Source organism: Fistularia commersonii, chromosome 4 (genome assembly GCF_037954325.1).
Source record: "Fistularia commersonii isolate RoL2024-O1a breed Wild chromosome 4, RoL_Fcom_v1.0, whole genome shotgun sequence".
Taxonomy (NCBI): domain Eukaryota; kingdom Metazoa; phylum Chordata; class Actinopteri; order Syngnathiformes; family Fistulariidae; genus Fistularia; species Fistularia commersonii.
In genome coordinates, this window is record NC_141287.1 from 13128722 (window position 1) to 13153338 (window position 24617).

Sequence of the window (24617 nt, forward strand, 5' to 3'; positions counted from 1 at the left end):
TCCTCCTCCACCTCACACCAGACTGTCCTGGAGAGGTTGGGGGAGATCAGAATACACAATAAATAAAAAGGGTCAGTATTTGGGATGACGTTAAGACAGCAAAAATTAAAAAAAAAAATTAAAAATCTCAAATTATCAAAGTGAATATCACTGTGTAATATTTATTCTACCTGTAATTTATGTACTCTTTTAACCTTTGTCCTTTTTTGTTATGACAAAGCATTTATTTAAATAAAGTTATGTATTCATTTATGCCCTCCGTCTGCCATCCATCTCTGACATCATCAAATTTAATTTAATTTTGTTTTTTTCTGTTTTAACCCTGTTTTTTTTATTCAAATTCTATTTAGAGGTATTTTATTTCATTTTGTTTTGTTGCGTTTATCTTAATTTTACTTCTATTTATTTCAACTTCAATTGAAATTTAATAGATATTTTATTTATATTATATTTTCCTTAGGTTTTTTTAATTCTAGTTATTATTTTAATTTAATTTCAATATCTTTTTTGATTTCATATAATTTCAGTTGAATTGTATTTGTTCAATTTTTTTACCCTTTATTTCAAATTATTCTAATCAAATTTAATATTTATTTTATTATTTTTTTGGTCATTTTTTGGAAATCCATTTTATTATTTATAGGTGATTCCTTTGAACATTATGACGTAATCATTTGTCACATTTTTTAAACACTCCCTCTACTTCCTCCTCGTGCCGGTTTAGAGCGGCCGAATTAGATCGTGATTAAAACTCAACTTCCCAAAACAAAATCACCCATGCAACCCCTCCCCAATGTGGGTCTTAGGAGCAGCCCCACCCTTCCCTCCACACACACACACACACACACACACACACACACACACACACACACTCGGGGTGTAAGCGCCCCACTTAATCTCCGGGGGCCCAGAGCTGATAAACCTCTTAGGCCCGAGTCTGAGACGCCGGGGCGAAGCAGCGGGCTCTCGGGCCGAGGGGAGGACGGCGGGGGGGTCGAGGTCAGGTCACAGGGGTGTGTGTGTGTGTGTGTGTGTGTGTGTGTGTGACCAATGTTCTTTTTGTGTGATGGTGGGGGGTAGGAGAGGTTGTTGCCCGGGAGACACTCATGACGTTTCAGAAAACCAACCTTTATTACCTTTTTAAATCCCCATGAATCCTCATGTAGACACACTGAATTCTAATAACGTGTATGTGCATGTGTACGTGTGTGTGTGTGTGTGTGTGTGTGTGTGTATGTGCATGCAAGATGGCAATTCATAGCTTCAAAAAAGAACCGGAAAGTAAAAGAAAATCCATAAGCCAATCTGAAAAATGATCAGTGACTGTGATCAGCTGCTGATCAATCGATTATCAGCGATCGATAAGAGAAAACCATCAGGGAATCGGAAAAAGGTGAACGAAAAATCAGGGAAAAAAATGAAGCTACATCTGTAAATGGATCCTCTGGGAATTACTGGAAATAAAAATTTAATTGGGAATAAATTGATAACATTTGCCCCAGAGTCTCTCCCACAGGGGGGTAACTGGTGAGGGAATGAATGAATGAATGAGTGAATGAATGAAGGAAGGAAGGAAGGAAGGAAGGAAAAAAAGAAGTAAATCCTTTTTTTTTTATTCATCATTTTAACTCAGGGTTCAGCTGAAAGTGAGGACGACTTGTCCAAAACATCACACCAAAGGATTAAAAACGATTTGATTAAAAAATAGAAAAATTAAGGTTGAAATAAAGTTTAGAAAAAGAGTAGATTTTTTTTTTAATATTAATGATAGGAGAAATCCCTAAACCAAAAAACAAACAAACAATAAATCTATTATTATTTTATTTATTGATGTATTTTTTCACTCCAAGGCCTTTTTCTTTTGGATCTCGTTTCATTTTTATAGTTGGACTCAAGAATGGATGGACAGATGAATAGATCGACGGATGGATGGATGGATGAATATACCAACCTCCATAGCGACTGAACGGTCTTGTTTCATCCATTCATCCGTGTCTTTCCTGGTGGGCGGGACTTACAGCCCTTATTTGGGGGCGGGGCTTACAGCCCTTATTTGGGGGCGGGGCTTACCAGCCCTTACTCAGGGCCAGGACAGAGTTTCCTTGTTTCCTTTTCCTGGAGAGCGAACAGATCCAGGTTCTTCCCACGACGCGTGTATATGTGTGTGTTTGTGCATGTGTGTGTGTGTGTGTATATGTGTGTGTAGGCGGGGGGGGGTCGGCTGGAGGAAACATGTGTAGCGGATTTGATTTGCGATTACTACTCGCCTTCAAAGACACTGACAACTGCACTCAGTGCTTCAAAGCATTTATAACCCTTTTATTACATAATTACAGCAACCACGTAGGCCGGCCCTGTCCCTCACGCTCACGCAACTCGCCACCTCAGTCGACCGCCCCGACCCGCCATCCCGGCAGACACCTTTACATTCCCCGCATTTCGATGTCTGCGGGTCAAATGATTTGGCGAACGTGCGAGCCTGACTCCGCCCCTTTTTTTTTTTTTTTTTTTTGCAAAAATGGCACGCAGATGGCGTAATTTAGGGCCATCTTTCGCAAATGGCCACCCTGTGAACGCTATTCCCCCCGGAGGCTTTTTCCTCCCTGGAGATGAAAGGCCATGCGAGGAAATCACATGACTAACTCCCTGACCTGACCCGCCTCCCGCCGCTCCTTCCCCCCACAGGGGGCGGAGCTTATCAGGCTCTTCCTGTAATTGGCCGGTGTTTAAAGGGAGGAAATATGCTTTACTGTTTGTATCATACTAGAATATGTTGTTAAAAAAGGGAAAATAAAATAATCTTTTTAAATGATGCAATTTAGAACAAGTAGGGGCACTGCCATTGTTTTACTAGCACGCTAGGTTGATGCGTATGCAGGTTGCTCGTGTTAGCTTTGGCTTTCCACAAGCGTGAACTAGCTCGGAGCGGTATATGTGCTAATAATGCCACAATTTGCTGCTTTTGGCTGCGATATCCAGTTCAAGGGAAACAAAGGAACTCGTGCTAGGCTACACAGCTTTCCATGGGACAGGAAGAGAAAGAAGAAGTTGGAAATTGCTTGTGTACACGCACAACTTCTGTAACAGTGTCCTCCGCGCTTCTCTCCAGACACATTTGACGCATTTAGCCGAGCTAAGCCAGGAATTAACAGTGCTGCTAGTTTTAAACTTGAGCATACAAAAGGTCCTCAAGAAAGAGGACATCAACATCATGAGAGGCTACTGCAGAAGTAGCATCTGGTGACCAAAGACAAGCACTGGCACCATCACGGAGGAATCTGACGGTCGGTCAGCACAGGAGGAGGTCTACGGTGAACACCCATGGGCAAAAAGTGGAGCTCCTTTCAATAGATGCTCTCTCTGTTAGCTTAGCAACACACCAGCGACTCTGGTCAACTCTAGCCTCTCGGTGTCTTCGTTGTTCTTCCTTTTGAGGCTCATCTGGACTTCTATCTTCAGCATTCCCCTCCTAGAACAAAAGGGACCGAGCCGAGGGCCAACCCTGTGACATCACGACTCAGGCAGGGTTGCAACGTAAACAAAGAGAGACCTATGAGTGAAAAGTTTTTTTCTCAATATTATACAAACAAAGGTATGTTGAGATATTTTCCTATGGCCTTTATGCAGCTGCAACAAATGTTGATCACAGAGGACCATAGCCTTTGGTAGCCAGGGATCTCTTTAAAGGACAGATAAAATATAATTTTCCTGACTATAAGCCACTACTTTTTTTCACACAGTTTGAACGCAGTGATTCAGCTAATTAATGGATTTTTGGAGCTAACGAGCTTCAAAACGTTTAGCCTCGTCACACTGGACCAATGAAATGATTGTAAAACTCTGAGGCCGTTCAATTCTGACACTGCTGGAAAAGCAGGAATTGAAAATGCATGGATGAATATGTAAAGTTAATCAAAGTTAAAAAAGTTAAAGTGAAAAAAATGGTTCTGTGTAATTATGTCATGTACAGCATGGACACCTGCAGCTTATAGACAAGAACAGCGTATATATGTACTCATATCTGTTTATTTTTAGCCGGCACGGCTCATATTCAGGTGCGCTCAATAGTCCGGAAATTACGGTATTTAAAAAAGAATACATAAACAAATCAGCAGGAAACACACTTCATAATTATCTTTATTGATCTTCATCAGGTTTCTAATAATATATATGTCAATCAAGGCAAAACATGCGCCAATATCACAAGTCGTCACAGCTGATATTTATCTATATCTACAGTACACATGTATATAAGTACTAACAATGATACAATTACCAATAAATAAGGCGGTGGTACTCTTATTAATCGATTCCAAATCGTGTCGCCACTACGGGTGATTGAGTATTCTCCTGTGTGTTCCGATGCCTTACAAGTACTTTTGCCATGTACTCTTAGTAGGATTCCTCAGGTAATAAGTACAAACGTCCACAAACATGGTATTTTTTGATTTCAAAAAGTATTGAATGTGATCAACTTTCATGTCCTCCAAAAATTATATAATGGAAAGTTATTTTGTTGTCTTTTTCACGAGCTGAAGCTAATCATTGGTTGAATTTTCCAAGGCTAACAAGTAGCTTTGCTGTTTAAATGTCATTAGGAACAAAGTAACTGTCTGTTTCTGCATCCTAAGCTACCATGTACTCTTGCGACATGAAGCTAATGAGCTATTTGGAATTACAAGGCTAATTTCGTTGTTGGAAGCTAACAGGAAGTGTTGTTTTACAAACTAGAAATGTTATGTGATGCTAGAAGCTTGTCTTGTCAGTCCTAGCAATTGATTTGTTTTGTTGTCTAAAGCAACCAGCAGTTTTTTTGCCAGAAGCGAACAAGTTTAATTGTCCAAAGCTAATGAGCTAGCTTTGTCGCTGAAAAAAATGCAGTCTTTTTGTCTTGGTCCATCAGTTTGTTGTGATGTAGTTTCATCCCGTCAAGCTAACAAGTAGCTTTATTATGCGACACCGAAATGAAGATTTTCATTCAACGCTAACCTGTAGTTTCCCTTTAGAAACTACATGTTTGCACATTAGAAGTTTTACGGATACCAACTCCCTTTGTTTTGCAAAGCTAAAAAGAGCTTTTGGGTTGTTTTGTTTGTTTTTGTCAAGTAAAGCTAACAAGAAGTTGTTTTATTGATAAGCTAACAAATAGTTGTTTGCAAAGCTTTAGCACCTCATCATCTGCAGACCAAACAGGTGGCGGTGGACCAGGAGAGAAACCAGAGATCTGTCCCAGTCACCATCCAGGCTGCTTTTTAGTCTTTTTGTCAGTTGTCCTCATGCCGTTCGCAGCTGTGGCATCCAAATTTGACCAAATGAGGGTCGATAAAGTATTACCTTATCTTAGCTCATCCCCGTGCTCTTAGCACTGAGGGTTGCAACTAGCGTAGTTTAGCTTAGCCGAGGCTTTTTTTTACATTGTGTTTGTTCACGATTAGCAGTAACTCCACTTTTACATTTGAAGAGCGGATCCAATCCTGTGTTTGCTATGTTTGCAAACAAACCCTGAATCCTTAGCGTGAAAAGATTACCAGATCTGCACGACCGCGCACTGGAATGTTTTTATTTTGCCGTTAGCTTAGACGGGAAGGGCGGTGCAACCGATGGGCCCGAAAAAAAAAAAAACCTCCACCGGGAAGGCCTCTTTTTCAGAGCCGCGCTCGAACGCACCGCCGTGAGGCCGAGAAGGACCCAAACAGAATCCGTTAGAGTTTAATCCAATTAAAAACAGACGCATGAATTAGCGAAAAACTCCAAGTGGACGGGGAGGAAGCCCCTTTTCGGCGACCCTCCCGCCCAAAACCCCGCCCCCCAAAACACTGCCCGAACCCCCCCTCCCTGGTGTTAGTAGTACGCCGCCGCCGCTGTGGGTATCGCCCGAAGCTCTTCCTGGAACTGGTTGCAGTTTGGGTCGCCGCGCACTTTGGGCGTGGCCGGGATCTGGACGCCGGTCAGCGGGTCGACACACCAGCACTCCCCCCGCTGGCCGTGGGTGGACATGTTGCACTGGACAACACACACACACACACACACACACACACACACACACACACACACACACAAAAGGGCGGCGTTAATCAAACATGCCGTACGCCGCGTTCCGTGTGTGTCCCCGCCAGAGGCAGCCGATTGGACGAGAGATGTGGGCCCTGGTTTTTGGGCGGGGCGGCTCTCGTCCAATGACGTACCATCCTCGGGTCATGCCCCCCTTACACACAGGCACGCACGTGCACGCTTTTCATGTGACACGCACACACACACACACACACACACGCCCTCCTGACGCTCCAGAAATGAGGTCGTGACTGAAGTGGACGCAGTTTACGCCGCGCGATGAGCGGAGGGGAGGGGTTTGTACGGCGGGGGGGGACTTTCCATTTTCTTCCTTCGATGAGAAAGAACAAAACAAGTGACAGTTACAGTAATTACCCCGCGACGAGGAGGGACAACAAGAAAAAGAAAGAAAAAAAGAGAGTGAGGGGAGCAGGGAGCGCTGAGGAGGTACAGTGTTCCTCCTCCTGGGAAAAGCCGCGGAGAGACAATGCTGTTGTTTGTGACCAGCGATGAAAATTTGGCCGCTTCGGGGAAAAACGGTGGCATCTGTTCAAACCCCGTCCCTCGCTCGCTCTCGTCCCACCGTCCCCCTCGCAAGGAAAACCCGGCCCTGTGGATGGTGTGACCTTGTTTGTGTTGTGATTTTCTGTGGGAGGGGGAGGCAGGAAGTGTGTTTTGTCCAACGGTGGTGGTGGTGGTGGTGGGGAGGAGAAGAAGAATTAGAAGAAGAAGAAGGGGAAGAAGGAGGAAAGACGTCTTCCCATGAAGTGCGCCAAACTCTTTTTCATTTCCTTGTAACCTTGAGCTCAGAAGCTGTTGTCTCATGCAGGATGACGTGTGTGTGTGTGTGTGTGTGTGTGTGTGAGTGTGTGAGACAGCAATGAGGGAGTGGGTGGAGGACGGCAGGTGGGGGCGGTTGTGTTTTGTCGGATGTTCCCTCGGTTTGGGATCAGACTACTTCCTGGAAAAAAACAGTTTCTTCTGCTCTTCGGTGCTGCTCCCTTCAGGATCTCCTCAGCAAATCCACCTCCTCCATCCAACCCTGTTTTCTGTATCCTCCTCCCTCACACCAGCTAACTTCATGTCCTTCCCCACTCCATCCATAAATCTTTGGTCTTCCTTTGGACCTCCTGCCCTGCAGCTCCAACCTCAACCTCAACATCCTTCTAACAATATTGACTTTTTAGACCTTCTCTCCAAAACATCTAACATGTGCCGTTCCTCTGATAGACTCATTCCCGATCCTATGCATCCTCATCACTCCTAAAGAGAACCTTAGCATCTTCATCTCTCCTTCCTGTCTTCTCCTCAATACCACTGTCTCACCACTGTCTTCTCCACCTTTCCTTTCCATCTTGCTGATACTCTTTTCTCCACCAATTTCAACCAGTTCATTGCTCCAGACTGTTGACCCCAAGTACCTGAAATCCTCCAACTTCTTGATCTCCACTCCCTGTCGCCTCAACGTTCCACCCGAGTTCCTCTCATTCACACACATATACTCTGTCTTGCTGCAACTAACCTTCATTCCTCTCCTTTCCAAGGCATACCTCCATCTTTCTAGATGTTCCTCCTCCTGTTCTCTGCTCTCACTAGAGATCCCAATGTCATCTGCAAACGTCATGGTCCATGGAGATTCCTGCCTAGCCTTATGTCTCAGCCTGTCCATCACCAGCGCAAACAGGAAAAGGCTCAGAGGTGACCCCAGATGTAGTCCCAACTCCACCTTGAGCTTCTCTGTGGCACACATCACCACGGTCTCACATCTTGCATACATGTCCTGCACCAAAATTGGAACTGTCAAGGTTGCTCCACAAGGTCAACCCAGCTACTTTCAAAACTTCCTCAGCTAGCTCCTAACTGCTCACTGAGCTACGACGGTAGCAGTATACATTATTCTGATGTTCCCATGTTTTTTTTCTCAAATCCATTCAACACTTGAGCCAAATACAAACACCTATCAGTAGTGCTCTCAGCTCTCCGCAACAAAATCCCACTAATCGTCATTATTCTGATAAAAATAATTGATTTGATTAGATTGTTATGAATCATATTGGCAATCCAATAACCTTGAATTGATCATCCACCTTGCACCTTCAACAGCCTGCGCTCAGAGGGTTAAATTCATATTTAAATTCTTAACACAATTGCAAAGTGTAATAAAATATATTTAAAATATAAATTCATATTTGATATATTTAAATAATGTTTAGTGTAAAATGGGTATGAATCTAAAATTATATATTTTAAAATTCAAAAAATGAAATAAGAATTACCTTTTTATCTATTTTAACAATATTAAATATTAAAAAAATCACTCAAATATGAAGTATAAGATAATATGAGATACAAAGAAAATACATATATAAATTATAATGATCTGAAGTGTATACGTGTGTGTGTGTGTGTGGTGCGCCCCCCCCGTCTCACCTGCTTCAGGTTGTACAGTCCGTGTCTGTCACAGTTGGGGAACTTGAGAACGTACAGGTTCTCCAGGGGCCCCCTGTTGTCGTCGGAGGTCATCCTGGAGATCTCCTCGAGGACCTTGTCCAGCTCCCGCTGGCAGGCGCCCTGAAATCAGAGACGGGGACGGACGCTGGGAAACATGCAGCTTGTTTGTCAACGAACAGGGCCGCAACCCCACCTCCGGCCTCTAGGGGGCGCTGTGGCTCCCCAGGGAGTCGCTGATGGCCTGCACCTGCCGGGGTCCAGGAAGCAGGCGGAGATGCTCACCGTTCAGTTCGGCTTCCTGGACCCCTGGTGGTGGATCACAAACGCGGCAGGACCGCTTCGGTTCGTGGATGTTCTTGCATCCACCCGAGAAGATCCGAGCGAGCTTCACGACCCGCGGCCGTGACGGCCGATCGATCTGTTATTGATTTTTCCGATAGCGATGCTCTTATAGTCAAGGCAGAAGGTACGGGAACGTCGCCGAGGGTGAAACTCCAGGCTTCTGGGGAACGTGAGAAGAACCAGCTGGAGAACCTGAGGGAGTGAACACTTCGGGGTGCCTTCAAGGGAGTGCACTCTAGAGATGCACTCCAGGACAAACTCTGGAGATGCGTTCAATGACAAACATTGGAGGTGTATTTAAAGACAATTCTGGAGATAAGTTCAAGGAGGACCACTGGAGATTTGTTGAAGGAGAAACTCTGGAGATGCCATCAAGGACAAACTCTGGAGGTAAGTTTGAGGGAGAACACTGGAGATGCGTTCAAGGATTTTATTTTTGTGCATGAAAACAGCTTCGAACCAAAGATCAGATTGACCGATTGACTCGGAAATCAACCAATCAATCAATCAATCAAACTTTTGCTATCAAACGTGATTCATTTGAGCTCAAACGGTTCCTCGCCGCTCCACCTTGCAGGAGGATCTAGCAGGAGAACATCTCATGGTTCTCCATGAAACAGCATCGATCCACTGTGTGTGTGTGTGTGTGTGTGTGTTACATAATCCCGCTGAATAAATACTCGGTGTGTATTTGCGTAGCACAGGGGCTGCAGACACCTGCAAACCTTCACACACACACACATGTGTGCTCAGGGAGGTCCAGCCTGGAGATAGTCTGGACAAGGAGGAGAAACATCTTATCGGACGTCTCCATCTCCTCCTTCATCTCCTCCTCCTCCCTTGTTTCCCCTCCCGGACCCCAGAGACTTTGGGTAGAACGCCGAGTTCAGTCCTTTTTGCTTGTTCCATGAAAACAACGCTTACACACACACACACACACACACACACACACACCCCGGCTGGCAGCCGCAGAGGAACTGATGTTCTATGTTCTGGCTATCCTCGAAGCACTCAGGAGAACATTCAGGTTCTACAGCGGCAGCCATGTTTGGACTTCTTCTCCTCTGTTCATGATGGTAGATCTAACTAGATGGTAGTTAGCTACTGGTTACCAGTCACGAAAGTTAACTAAAGGTCCCGTGTCCTAATTTGGGCAAGTCTGCTGGAAGTCTAGGTGCGGCCATTTTGATTTACAGTCTGGAAGATCGTCACCAATGAATTTGTCATCAACTTTTCTGATGGCCCCGCCCCCGCTGCCAAGAAGACCCCCTATGGCTGGCTAGCAGTTACCATAGCCCACCATATATTGTGCTAAGCTATCCATCAGGAGATCTTCTTGAGACACCTGCCATATTCACAGTGTTTTCCATTCAACTACCTTTTTTTTTTTTTTTGGCTCCGATAACTCTTGATTGAGATAGCTAGCAGTTACCAACGCCCACCATTCATGGTGCTAAGCTAACCATCTGGAGCTGTTCTCGAGAGACTTGCCATATTTACAGTATCTTCTACTCACCTTCCATAACTGTCGCTTCTAACTTTTGACTGGAATTACCAGAGACCACTATTCACAATGCTAAGCTAACTGTCTGGATGCCTTCTGGAACCACCTGCCACATTTACAGTATTTTCTATTCACCCACCATATTTTTTTGTCTCTGATAACTCTTGATTGGAGATGGCTAGCAGTTACCATAGCCCACCATTCATAATGCTAATAGAACAGTCAAGCTAACTGATCTGCTGCATTCACAGTGCTTGTATCTACCCTGTCAATCAACATCGCCGGTCCTGTCGTCCAATCCCTTCGAGGAATCAAAACCAGATACAGCCCCAAAAGCGCAAATTGCTGCATATTGATGAACGGACAGGCGGCTCGTCCAATCAGCTTACAGTTAGCGCTAATCTCATCTGATGACACATGAAAAAATAAATCTCTAATAACCAAATATGACACTTTTATTTCATAATTTCAAGTCAACAAAAGATGTTTTCAAAATAAACTACCCCCCGAGCGCCGGTAGCTCCGCCCCACGGGCGCCGCCGCCAAATGCTGCGCTTGTTTTCCCATCAAAAGGACGCCGGACGGAACCAATCAGGTGCAAATGGCTTTTCCAGCAGCGCCTGGAGGGTCGGTTTGCCTTTCACCGTTGCTATGACGAGGGGGAACAATCGCCTACACACGGGTCCGACGTTGCACCTAGCGCGGTCTCCTGGCGCGTGCCGTCGTCGTGGGAACGGCGCAAACAGAAGGGACCTGACCAAGTGGGATCGGCGCGCTTTGGCGGAGAGGAAGTGACCTCACAATCATTGCGGTTCCATTCCAGTCCAATTTGAGAGGAAAAAAAATGACGGCCACTGATGTTTTTCACAGGCGAAGCGAGCAGAATCCCTCCGCCAGGAAAGTTGTCCCGTTGAACAAGCAGATTTTCACCATTGAAGAACATCTACGATAACTTGATTGGAGTCGCTTATCAGCTACCATAGAATGGCTTCGTCATGCTAAGCTATTGTCAGGAGGAGGCTGTTGTCGAGCTTCATCATTCACTGTGTCTTCCATTCACCTGCTGCATTTCTTGAGTCTGATAACTCTTGACTGGATACGGCTAGCTGTTACCATAGCCTGCATTCATCTTGCTAAGCTAGCCATTAGGTAGCGTTTCTTAATATGCAACATGCTATGTATGCAGCGTATTCTATTCACCTACCATACCTGTGGTCTCAGATAACTGTTGACTGGAGTTAGTGAATGGCTAGGAGATACCATAGCTCACCATTCATGGTGCTAAGCTAACCCTCTGGCGCTGTTCTTGAGACAACTGCCATATTTACAGTATCCTCTACTCAGCTTCTGTAACTGTTGCTCTTAACTTTTGACTGAAGATGGCTAGGAATTACCAGAGAACACTATTCACAATGCTAAGCTAACTCTCTGGATGCCTTCTGGAACCACCTGCCACATTTACAGTGTTTTCTACTTACCTACCATATTTTTTTTGCCTCTGATAACTCTTGAGATGGCTAGCAGTTACCATAGCTCACCATTCATAATGCTAAGCTAACAGTCAAGCTAATTGACCTGCGACATCCACAGTACCTTGTTTTCACCCTGTTATGCAATGTCACCGTTCATGTTGTCCCGTCCCTTCGAGGGATTAAAACCAAACGCACCCCTGCCAACACAACTTCCTGTTGTCTGTTGATGGATGAGCGGTTGGCCCAATCAGCTCACAGTTAGCGCTAATCTCATGCAACTACACAAAACCAGCTCAGGGGAAAAACTGAATTTCCGTTTGAAAGGATGGCGTTTGAACCCAGTCGTGTTTTCATTTTGTACTTTTGTAATTTCAATCCAACATAGGATGTTTTTAAAATGACCCCCCAACCCTTTTTTTAAAAATTGCACATTAAAACGTGCACTTTTGATCACTTGAACCTGTGTGTTTGCACCCCTCCTCCTCCCCTTGATGCATTCAGAATTATGGCACGACAGTAATCCCATATTTCGACGGGGTCTTTCCCAGATGCTTCGTTACACAGAACCATCTGGCGCGGCGGACGGACCACCTTGTAGAATTTTCCGTCCGTTTGTTTCATTTCTGCCCTTAATCAGGCTCACATTTTTATCAACAAAAACACACACACACTCACACACACACACACGCTCCGCATCTGCGTAACAAAACAACAGGCGTCCGCCCAGCTCATTAGCATAGCGCGCGGTTGTGTAATAAACTGCTTACGATGAAAACGACGTTTCAAAGCGTGCCGAGGTTTGGCGTGCATGCCGCCCACGCCACCGACGGCTAACCGCCCCCCCCCGAATGTTGTGTACGCCGTTTGACCCTAACACGACCACCCACATTGAGGTGCGCGCACACACACACACACACACACACACACACACGCTTCATCGCATGACTCTTCTGACCTCGTTCCCTCCTTTTGTTGCCCATAATGACCTTTAACAATTGTTTTTGAGCCTCTTGCTGACGACCCCCTCCTCCCTCCCCCTCCTTTTGTTGCCTCAATTTTGTTTTTGTTTTTTCCCGAAGGGAAAGCGGACAATTAGCGAGCGCCGCCGCCGCCATGGGGAGGTGGGGGATGAAGGGAGTGGTAGATGGCGTGGGCGAGGGAGTGTTTTGGAGGCGTTTCCAGATGCCCAGGCAGTCGGGGCAAGGGCGGTAACCAAAAGCGACGGACGTTAGCTTATTCTGGGATGTTCCATCCCAGAAGGCGGTGAATAAAAACACGCGTACAAACACACACACAACACATCAAAATATAGGCCTTCAGTTGCTCTGATGAACCTGTGTGTGTGTTTGTGTGCAAACCTGCCGTTTGCAAAAAATACGTCTTGCAATTCTTCATGCTAAGCTAGCCATTCGGAGGCCCTGTTGCGTCAGAGCGACGCGTTCACAGGTTGGATTCCGGACGGAACCCCCTGGTAGGTCACGTGACCGGCGCGGGGAGCTGACCTGGGACACCCTGGACGCCTGGTGGTCCTCCAGCTGGTTGACCTTCATCCTGGTCTTGCGCTCGTTCTCGTGCTGCTTCCTGGCCGACTCCTGCCGCAAGCGGGCGTCGTGGGAGGGCTTCTTGGTGAGGGGGGGCTCGGTGGCGAGGACCTCTGTGGGGGGAGAGGGCATGGATGCAACCTGGGTGTTTTTATACTCAAACATAAATATAAATACAGAAATCAAAGAAAAAAAAACACAATTATAGCAATACAGGGCCGGACATAAGAATTGCAGGGCCCCTCGGGCGCAGCTAACGCAATGGGCCCCCAAAGCTTAGCAAATAACATCTCGCTTTGAATGAGAGGGTGAATAGTTGTGTGATTGTGATCATGAATGGTCATGTCAACGTGCGATGACGTGCGAATGAGAGTGTGAATGCTTGTATGTCTCCAGAAGTGGCAACCTGGGTCACATCTTGGTCGATGGCAGCTGTGACTGGCTCCATGCTGCAGGAAAATTGGTGTGAATGAATGATAGTTAAATGAGTAAACTACAACGGTAAATTCTCATTCTTCATCCTCAATCAGTTTATATCATATCCCTTTTTGATCGGTTTCCCCCGCCGACGCTCCGCCGTCCTGCTACGTCACCTCTGGGTGGCGGAGCGGAGACGTGATGGAGCCTGACGGCCCGTCGTGGACAGCGGCCCAGATCCACCGGGGAGCTCCTCTGATGAAGGGTTTTCATGCTGACGGGTTTTTCTTTTGTGTTTTTTTTTGCTTTTTTTTTTTTTTTTTTTTTTTTTTTTTTCTAGTATCTACAACCTGCCAGAGGCGCGCTCAGTGTGTGGTGGTGGTGGTGTGTGTGTGTGTGTGTGTGTGTGTGTGTGTTTGTAATTAGGGCTTAGAGGAGAAAGAGAAAAAAATTTGGAGCAAAACTCCAAGTTTGTAAATCATGACTGCTGTGTGTGTGTGTGTGTGTGTGTGTGTGTGTGTGTGCATGTGCATGTGTCTTCAGACCTACTTACACAGACGTGCTGCGACAGAGAAATTGTGTGTGTGTGTGTGTGTGTGTGTGTGTGTGTGGATATTAACCAGGCATAAAGCGAAGAACTTTAACCTCCGTTCTTCCAATGAACCTTGATCTTTGGGAGATGATTTCAAGTCCAAACCTCCCAGGCTACCAACACACACACACACATACACACACGCACACACACACACATACACACACACAAACCATTTGCTAGCCTGCAGGATTTTTTCACATATGGGACTCAGGCAATATCGTGGGTCGACCTTTGAGCTGCTGCCCGTCTGGATCCAAACTCTGGGAGAAAAGCGGTGTTCAAAACAAAATGAGCTAAATTCCCCCATTCATCCATTTATTCAATAGTTACACTGCTTAGGCTGGATCCTATCACTGCTGCCATTGGCTGAGGGGCTGGTTCATGCAGGACCGCTCACACACACACACACACACACACACACACACACACACACACACACACACACACACACACACACACACACACACACAGACTTATAATCATTCACCCTCTAATTCGCGTCAGATGCAGACATAACCATTCACTCATTCATGCACATGTCAAATAAAGACATTATTCACCCTCTCATTTACATGTCTAATGGAGACGTGACATTTTATGCACCCGTCACATAAAGATATGCAGAATTCACCCTTTCATCCACACCTCATAGAGACATGCAACCTCTGACTCACTCATTCATGCTCATGTCAAATAAAGACATGCTAGATTCACCCTGTCATTTTCACATCATCTAACATTCACTCACTCATTCATGCACAGCTCAAATAATAACATGCAACAGTTCACCCTCTCATTCATTTGCATGCGAAATAGACATATAATTCACTCTTTCATATAGAACCATGCAACCATTCACTCTGTCATTCACATGTCTAATGGAGACGTGTGTAACCGTTCATACACATGTCGCATAAAGACATATATTATTTACCCTTGCATTTTCACATCATCTAGACATGCAAACATTTAACCTCTCATTTACATGTCATATGTAGAAATGTAATTATTCACTAATTCATGCATACATCGCAAAAAGATACATATAATTCACCCTGTCATTCACATCTCATAGAGACATGCAACCATTCACTCATTTATGCACGTGTCCCGTTAAGACACACATAATTCACTCCCTCATGCTCACATCATTTTTATTTCTTTATTTTTTCCAGCATAGCTTTTGATCTTCCGAGTTTTTCCTTTTTTTTTTTTTTTTTTTTTGTCCCGGCAAGCTAATCGAAGCGGCAGCTAACACTCATAAATCCCGACCCCCAGGCCGAGTCGGGACCTTCTGCCGCGGCGCAAGGAAGACTTCACACATGGAGTACATTGAGGGCATTAAAACCTGGCAATTTTTCTTGAAAACACACACACACACACACACACACACACACACACACACACTTTCCATGTGTTTTCTTTCCCCTTTTCTAACAGGTTGCTAGAAAGCTGTATTTACAGGCTGTTTTAAAAAAAAATAATAAAAAAAAAAAATAAAAAAAAAGAGAAAATCAAAGTGCGGCGCCGTTGACGACGGACGTGAACATGCCGCGCCGACGGACGTTTTTCTCCAAAACACGGCGTGAATCATCCGCGGGGAACTCGGTGGAAATGAGCAAAGGAACGAGCAGTTGGGTGCTTAGTTACAGTGTAATTACCCAGAAGAACCACGCCGGTAAAACGCGGAGCTCTATTTTTCCCCTAGAATAAGGAACAAACGCACTCGAGGGAGCCAGAGGTCGCCCTGAAAATCAAATCAAATTAAATTATATTAGTCGATTTTCCCCACCAACTAACTACAGACTGCAGGCAGCCCCAGCCAAGAGGTGGGGGAGAAAATAAAAATAAATTATATATATCAAAAAGGAATTCTACCATTTAATAAGGACCAAAAACATGATTAAAATTGAAGGAAAAGCACACAAAAAAATTAAAAATCTCAAAATTGATCCATATATGTTCCCTCAAATTGGAAAAAAAATGTGATTTTTACAAAAAAATTGAAAAAAAAAAATCTAGAATCCAAACAGAACATATGAATTTGTCTTGAAGCGGATTGAATGATTGGGATGTTTCTAGAAAGTGAGGAGAAATTGGAGGAATGGAAAATGGAAATGAGCAAAAATGAAAAAAAAACTAATTTTTCAAATTTGACTATGAAAGAGCAAGAAAAATGAAATAAAATTACATTACATTTGTTGAAATTCATCAAATAAACAAATGAATTAAAAATGAATTTGCATATCTTAGCCAAAACATTAGCCAAAAAAATAAACAAGTGCTTTTTCAACTGTCAGCTGTAATTCCATAAAAAGACTGAAAAAAATAAATAAATAATTAAAATAAAATAGCAATATGTTAATTTTCCTTAAAAAAAAATCAGTCCTCGAGGCAACCAATGACATTTGTCTTTTGTTCGTGGGCGGAGCTCCGATCCAGCAGGTCGTGCTTCCCCTCCTCATCCCTGGCACGCTAACGTCGTTTCCACGCTCGCCTCTCATGTGGTTTGGAATTTCGTTTGATATTTATTTTTCTTCCAGAGGAGTTGTAGGAAAGCGTTCTGCTTTCAATAAAAGCGCCGGTGTCACCGTCAACAAAGCCTCCCCGGGAGGCTTTTCGTCGCGGCGGCCATCTTGGAGGCGCCAGCACGGCTCCGGAGGGTCGGCGCAGTGCCTGCAAAATTCCATTGCAGTGCTAACGGCAGCCACAGGGGGGGCTTCCAGAGATCGGGGTCTGATTATTTTGGGGTTCAGTTTGTATTGTAGTCCTCTTTTCGTCCAGGAAGGGCACCACCACTGCCACCCTCACACTAATTAGCAAATCAAACATTAGCTATTTTGTGTTTGCTAGGAGTACATGTCATTTGGCATTAGCATCAACTTAGCATTCCGAAAGAGACCTACAAATTGCTTTAATGTTTTTATTTTTATGTGCCGATATTCTAACCTGCATTTATTGACAACCAGTGTAGACACTACATGTAGTTGCAAGCAGGTTTTGTTGCAAAATCCAAATTATGGGATGCACATGAGTAGAGGAGCTGACAATTAGCTACCAGATGAATATTAGCAAGAAATCCATGTTTGCTTTAAAAAACTCAGTTCCAGTCTCAGTGGACTAAAACAGAAATAAACTTAATATCCCTCAAATTATAAAATAATGCTTTAAACTCCTTAGATTTAAACTAAACTAGGAGTTTGTAATAATTTGCAGAAGTGCTGTGGAGTTGTGTTAAAATGCTATGTCAAAAGTACCGCAGCTATGATTACACAAGTATGACCGAATAGCATTGTTATGACACAATGCAGCACCTCCATGCTAACGGTGCATGCTAATAAATTGACAAATGTGCACAGGGACCGTTGTCCTTGTTGGAATGTTGGGCAAGAATCTCAAAGTGCAACTCACCTGGACGAATGGGAGTATCTCTACCCATTCCAAATGGTCATGATTTTTTTTTTTGTAGCTCAAAGATTTTCAGACACATGGCATACAACTCTCCGCCCCTGTTCCCGTTGTTGAGTACGGGCCAAGTTATATCAAATGTGTTTTGTTTTTCTGGATCCAAGTCTGAATTGGTCGGCGGCACGCTTATCTGCGACCTTTGCGACGCCGGCGTTTGTAAACAAAAGGGCGGACGGCTGCGATTGTGGCCCCCTGTTGACAGCCCAGGGTATCGGCTAATTACTGCAAATATATTTCTAGCAGAGGCTCCACTATCTGGATCTCAAACAGAAACCTGTCAACATATTAATCATTCATAGCTTGAATTAATCATTGCTATTGCCTTGTCTTCGGAGAGTCGCCCCGGTCAGTCATTGCCAAATCTTGTTGTGGCAACTGAACCCCCTGAAGATGTTCCTCCTCTCCACCCCTCCCAGAGTCTCCCACAGCTCTGACCGTGTGGAGCTTCGGTTACGTAACTGCTGAGGTTGGGCAATGGTCCAAGTTGAGAGAGTTCGTCGTGTTAATGAGTATCTCAAAATACGAGGCCGTGGTCCTCAGCCCTAAAAAGGGTGCAGTGCCTTCTCCGGGTCGGGGAAGAGGACATTCCCGAGGGGTGGATGGAGTGACAGGGGGTTAGTAAGGCATCAGCAGTGATATCTCTGCACATGTCATTTTCAAGAAGGAACCGAGCTGAACTGCTTGGCTCTCAATTAACAGGGCGATCTACATTACCGCCCTCAGCTGTAGGTAGTGTCGGAAAGGACCGGTTAACAGATACAAGTGTCGGAGTGTCTGGGGTCTCCCTTGCAGAAAGGGCAAGGAGTTGGGTCATTCAGGGGCTCGGAGGAAAGCCGCTGCTCCGCCACATCCAAGGGAGCCAGATGAGGAGGCTCAGGCATCTGGGTGTCTCCCTGGCGATGCCTTTCAAGCATGTCGCACTAAGAGGAGGACCTGGGGAAGATCCGGGACACCCTAGAAGGACTATGTCTCTTGTTTGGGCCTGGAAACCCCCCAGGAAGACCTGGACAAAATGGCTAGGGAGAGGGAAGTCTTAGCCTCTCTGATCAGGGTACCGCCCCCGAGACCCGACCCCATCATATAACCATCAGAGGATTGGTGGAGTTGCTGTGCTATTGTTTGTCACTACGTGTCCACTGTTCAGAGAACAAATGATGACTTCTACATTTTCACCTGACTTGGAGTCTGAACAGGTTACCGCATAGCTAATTGGTGCAATACGTAAAACAAAAGAAGTCCATTAGGTCACTCAGGCTGAAGCTCTGACGCGTGTTGCCTTGGCCTCGGTTTGAGTTGTCGACCCCCGGTGGGGATGCCAGGTGGACCTGCAGGGGTGTCTTGGGACGGATCTCCTTCGAGCCCTCTTTCAAAGCACATCTGACAGACACTACCTTAAAAGAGTGCTGCTTGTCCATTGAGTATGAGGGGACCTGAAATGGTAGCTGACCTGTGTACTGGCCGTCCACTAGTGGAGGTGGATTTGGCTTCACCAATGGAGGGGTCAACCCGCACTCACATTCTCGTTCTCGGGTCCTGATGTTCTCAAAAATGTCTTTTTCTTTTTGTATTTCGTCTCAAATCGAATCTGCAGCTCTTAAACCCAAAGTGCCACCGAGTCCCATGTTCATTGTTGGCAATTCATGTATCAGTGAGTTTGATTCAAAGACCCTGGAAGAAAAAAAAAGCTGGGATAAAATACCGTGAAGAAACTGATAAGATCGAATTTGAATTCTTGTTTGTGTTCGTTCGCCGTTTAAAGGATTTAGCGACCGCAGAACCCGGGGTTTTCTCTGGTAGGCGAGCATATGAAAACAAATCCCAGTCCCTTTCCCGTAACTCCGGCGAAGCGTGATGGACGTGTCGGCGCTCGCCGGCATGATTTAACCGTCGCCGCCGTTCAAAAACCGCTCGCAGCACACGAAGGAAAAGCCGAAAATGAACATCAGAAGAGACGGCGGTTTGCCCTCCTTTCAATCTCTTTGTTTGCCTTTCCGAGCGACGAGGAGCTGCCGGCTGTCGACATCTGTCTCCACGACAGCCGCCTTTCAAATGCACATTTCTTGGTCTATTTCTTTTTGCGTTTTTTTTTTTTTTTTTTTTTTTGTCAAGCACGAGGCCCGGAGCTCCAACTCCCAATTGTCGCTTCGGAACGGGATGCAGAATTAGGGCGCTATTACCGTCGCCTGATCCAAAGATCTGGCGGGTTCGAATACAAAAGTTGAAAGCGAACCCGCGCCGTCAGCAGTTTTGCACTTAAAGATAAGGAACAGGAAAAGGATAGCATCTATCCACTTTAAGCAAGCTTATTTATTAGTCATGAATTTTAGTTAATTTGGTTCGGAAAGGTTTTTCTACAGTTCAGTATTTCAGTTCCAAATAATAATTTCTATTTATTCATAGTAGTTAGCAGTGGTTAGCAACTCCACGTCACAGAGAGAAGGTCCCTGATTAATGAATAGAAATCAGTCGACATCATTGGGCGAATCTGCCTTGGTGATTTCCACATTTGGTTTCCCCCATGTAAGTTCTCCTACTTCTGATTGGCCAGTTCATGGACATGTGGTTATTGTATAGATGCGCCGTTTCTTTATACACGTGCAGGTCTATGAGTGTTTATGCTACTTCATGAGTCTCTTAATTCCCCGGCGACAAATGAAAGGTTTCTGTCTTAATGTCAATCTCGTCGGTAAACACGAAGTGAAGTTGTTGTTGTGAACCTCCGGAAGCGTGCACGATAATATGAAGTGGCGCTGAAGTAATCCGTCCAGCTCTCCGAACGTCGCACATCGAACCTGCACCGTGCAATCGGCACTTAGCATTGTGACGCTAGGAATCCAAAAAGCCCAACGGCGCGATTGTTGTGATGCGTTTGATTGCGACTCAGCCACCAGAGAGCTCTGCTGCAGGGGCGGAAAAAAAAAAATGATAGTCTCAGAGTAGGAAACGTGTCAACACACCGGCCGGAATACCGTCGCCGCTGCCAACCACTTGTCTGCCGAACCCAGAAATCTATCGCGACCTTTTGTCCAACTCCGGCAGCTGCAGCGTAGCAGGGAGACTCTTGAATATTTCATGAGGACGGCGGACATGAAAAGAGCCGTGCCGCGGGAAGAGAAAGCGCCGGCGCGATCCAGACCTCGCCGTCCGACGGGAAACCCGAGACTGATGGATTTAGCATCGCGCATCGATGACGGGCCGTCAAAGGAAATGAAAATAAAAGGGTGGGGAACAAGCGGTGCCTGCTGGCACGGCGCGGTTCAAGCTTTGCCGTGCAGGTACTCGGCCGGCGACTGAAGTATACGGCGCTTCTTTCGCGATATTCTGATTCGCCGGCGAAGCACTGCGATACGCAGATCGTCCTCCCATGTGGGTTTTTGCCGGAGACGTCAGTGACCCTTTAAAAACTACAATTGCGGTGCGTTTGGGGCCCGAACCGTCCGGGCCGGGTTTTTTTTTTGGGGGGGAATTTCATTCCATGTGACCATATGGAGATGTTTTGTGGTAGTTTGTTGATTTTGGGAGGGAAAACAACTCTTCAGAACCACTTCAGTTAATCGAATGACACTGGAAAGAGTGAAAGCTAATACCCGCAGCGCCGCTCACCCTCACCGTGAATCATTTTCATGATCCAACACACACCCCCCACACACACACACACACACACACACCCCTCCACTCACGCGTACCGGCTTTCGAACGAGCCCGGCATCGGCTTCGTCGGGTGATCAATCAGTGCCAATCGATCGCCTTTGGAAAGCCTGTGTGCAAACAGCTGCAGCAGTGTTTGCCACCGCCGCCACTGACGGAGCCACTTTGACTCCACTCGCCGACTCGGAAATGAAGTTGGATATGTTTGCCTGTGTGTGTGTGTGTGTGTGTGTGAGTGTGCGCGTCCTCTCGGGAACAGTGCACTGAGTTCACTCTGCAGCTGAACAAGGCAAACAACAAAAGACAGATCGAGGGCTCCTCCTGTTTCATCCTGAAACCTGTGAAATTGAGTGTCCACTTCTTGGAAGATATGTTCGAGCTTTGACCAAGGTCAGCTCCCCCTGCAGGCCGCAGGGCGCCACTGCTCCACAGGAGGCGATGGGCCGGAAGGCGGCTGACTGATTTTTAGATTGACCAACATGCGTTAAACTGGTGACATCTGAAGACATACCAGGGCGAAAACCGGCCCCGGAGTGGAAAGATTACTCCAGAGTACTACCCGCGGTCCTCACCCTATGGAATAGGAGGTGTCTGAGCATGTGCTGATGGGTAGACCACAACTCGAGCACTCTAAAATCCGACTACCGACGACTAGCTCCACTGTATTTCAGAGTACCGTCTGTGCTCCTTACTCAAATGAACAAGAGGTGTCCACGCATGTGCTGATGGGTAGACCACAACAGCAATGCCTCACTCCAGAGCACTGTTCTCTAGAGTGCCCCAGAGTAGCGCCCGTGCTTCTCACACTATGGAACAGGGAGTGTCTACACCTGTGCTTATAGGTAGACTACAACAGCAATGGCGAGCTCTCGAGTCCTCGAGCAGTGACGTGCAGTCAGAGGAGGCAGGAGATGCCGTGCTTTGCTTGCCCATCTTTGGAAAGGAAAAATGGAAACTGAAAAAAAAAATTAAATGGTAATATTTATCAGGTATTTTTCATTGAACTACACCAGTTTTGGATTGTTTCTGATTCAAAATGGCTGGATTTTCACATTTACTGATCAAATACTGAGAAGAGACATGCAGCGAGGCCGCCGAATGATGAGCCTCAATGTAGATTGCTCAAAGACTGCTGACTCCTGGCATGCTCTGCACTAAGACCGTATTGCTGTCTCTCTGTATGTTAAAATGTATTTATGCTATTAAAATGTTTAAACGCTTTTGCTATATGAACTACATTTCTAATGTACAGTGTTTTTTTTGTCAACAACTGTGTGTTACTAGTTTCTTGTGCTGAGAGATCCTGAAACAACTGCAAAGAGCCACTAAGTGAGGCACGCAGTTCTCCTGCCTCATGGAAGGGGGTGCAGGGATTCTACGAGCGACTCCTGGGCTTATTCGATGAATAAGCTACTCTGAAGGGTTCATATGTTTGGGAATGTGATCGTGAGGAAGTCAGTGCCTCATCACACGCCACTGCTCGAGTACTTAGAGTACTCGAAAATCACACCACCAACTACTAGCGCTCGAGTACTTCAGAGTACCGCTCTTGCTCGTCACTCAGTGGAACAGGAAGTGTCTACGCATGTGCGGGTGGGTCAACCGCAACAGCCATAGCACGAGGCAGGACGTATCTCTTTTCTACAAGTGCTTTTTGTTTGTTTTTTGTCGCCGACTTGAAGACCGGATGGAAAATTGCCGTGTAAACAATGCCTGAGAGGATGTCGTAGGCAGCGATTTCGAGGAAGTCGAAGCGTTGTCTGTGAAAATCGATAAAAAACTCGTCGCACTTGAGTTTTACCCGAGTGGAGTTGCAGTAGCATCTCGCAGTACTGGCGAGTGCTGCAGTAATATTTGCTAGCGAGACAGATTTGGCTGCAAGAGCCCCTTCAGGAGGTGTCGAACAAGAAGGCTCGGTGTTTCGTTTCCATTTTTTTCCAAAATGAATCCGGCCCCGCGGCCGCAGCGGTGTCTGTGTGGGCTCGTCTGGGTTAATCGTGAACTCGATCATCATGCGTGGCGGCAAGTCTGGCTCCTCCATCAGTCTTCTGTGGGAGCGGCCTCGGAAATAACCTCCGGGCGACCGGATTCCGCGCTTTCTCTCCACGGTTCCCCCCTTAAGGGAGTTTGGTCTCGGATCTCGGCATGCCTGGGGTTTCGGTCTTGTCCCGGTCTGGATTCCGCCTGGCGTTGGTCACAGCTCGGTCTGGGTTTAAGGGTGGTCCTCTTTAGTACATCGGGATCTGTGTGTACTTGTACGTCATATTCTTCCCCTTAAAAATGGGTGTTTGATCTCTCTCTTGTTTTGTTTTCGCGTTCTTCGATTCACTTGACTCTTAAGCTCTGTTGTGGTCTCCGCCCAACTCCCAGGGGGGAAATATCTGCGTCTCCAGCCCCGGAACGTCCCGCTCTGTTCGACTGGGCAGGAAACTGCTAGTAACACTAGAAAAAGGCGGCCAATGACAACGGCGAGAACCCCCAAAAAAATGGGTCTCGAAGCCAAAACAACAGCATCAAAGTGTTTTAATGGTAAGGGGGAAGCACGTGGTCGGTCGAAACTTTTGTGGTTATAAAGTCACGTGACTCCTTTCACTAGAAAGCGCTCATTTAATCCACCAAGTACTCACCGTTCGCAGCTTGGTGGTCCTGAGTCCCTGCGACGTCCGGGTCCATCTTTAATCCGCATCGTCCCAAGCCCCGGATGAGTTGCTGCAAGGGCAGGTCAGCGCCGGTGCCCGGGTAGCACCGCAGCCCGCTGGAGCAGCGAGGCGTGTAGACCCCGCAGAACTCGCCCTCCTGCCGGGCGCACACCGGGCAACAGCCGCAACCCGGCTCCCTCACGATCTCCGTGCACATCGACGTCACTTTTGGACACGCCGCCAAATGCTCGGCCGTGCAGCTGGGGCATCGGAACACCAGCTCCCCGAGGGAGATCCCCGGCAAAGCTAAGTAGGCCAGCAGCAACCCGCGGACGAAGTGTATTCCCATTTTTCGACGTCTCCCGGAGGACGGCTGAGAGTCGGAATGACCCCTGGAACGACCGTGAGAACATCGGTGACTCGGCGGACGGCGCGTGGGTAAACACTGTGACGCGGGCAGGCTCCCCTCTGCTCCCAGGCTGAGCAAAC

At 46.2% G+C, this 24617-nt stretch overlaps 1 protein-coding gene across 1 annotated transcript; it reads right to left on the reverse strand.

Annotated features, from left to right (window-relative positions):
• Window positions 1–4119: 4119 nt before the first annotated feature.
• Window positions 4120–24594, reverse strand: LOC147234749 (insulin-like growth factor-binding protein 2-B). Its single transcript, XM_086145400.1, has 4 exons — window positions 24117–24594; window positions 13323–13474; window positions 8482–8622; window positions 4120–6003 (listed from the first exon to the last, which is right to left on the reverse strand). The coding sequence occupies exons 1-4, from the start codon at window positions 24475–24477 to the stop codon at window positions 5842–5844; spliced, it is 816 nt and encodes a 271-aa protein (XP_086001526.1). The 5' UTR covers window positions 24478–24594; the 3' UTR covers window positions 4120–5841.
• Between the last annotated feature and the right edge of the window lie 23 nt (window positions 24595–24617).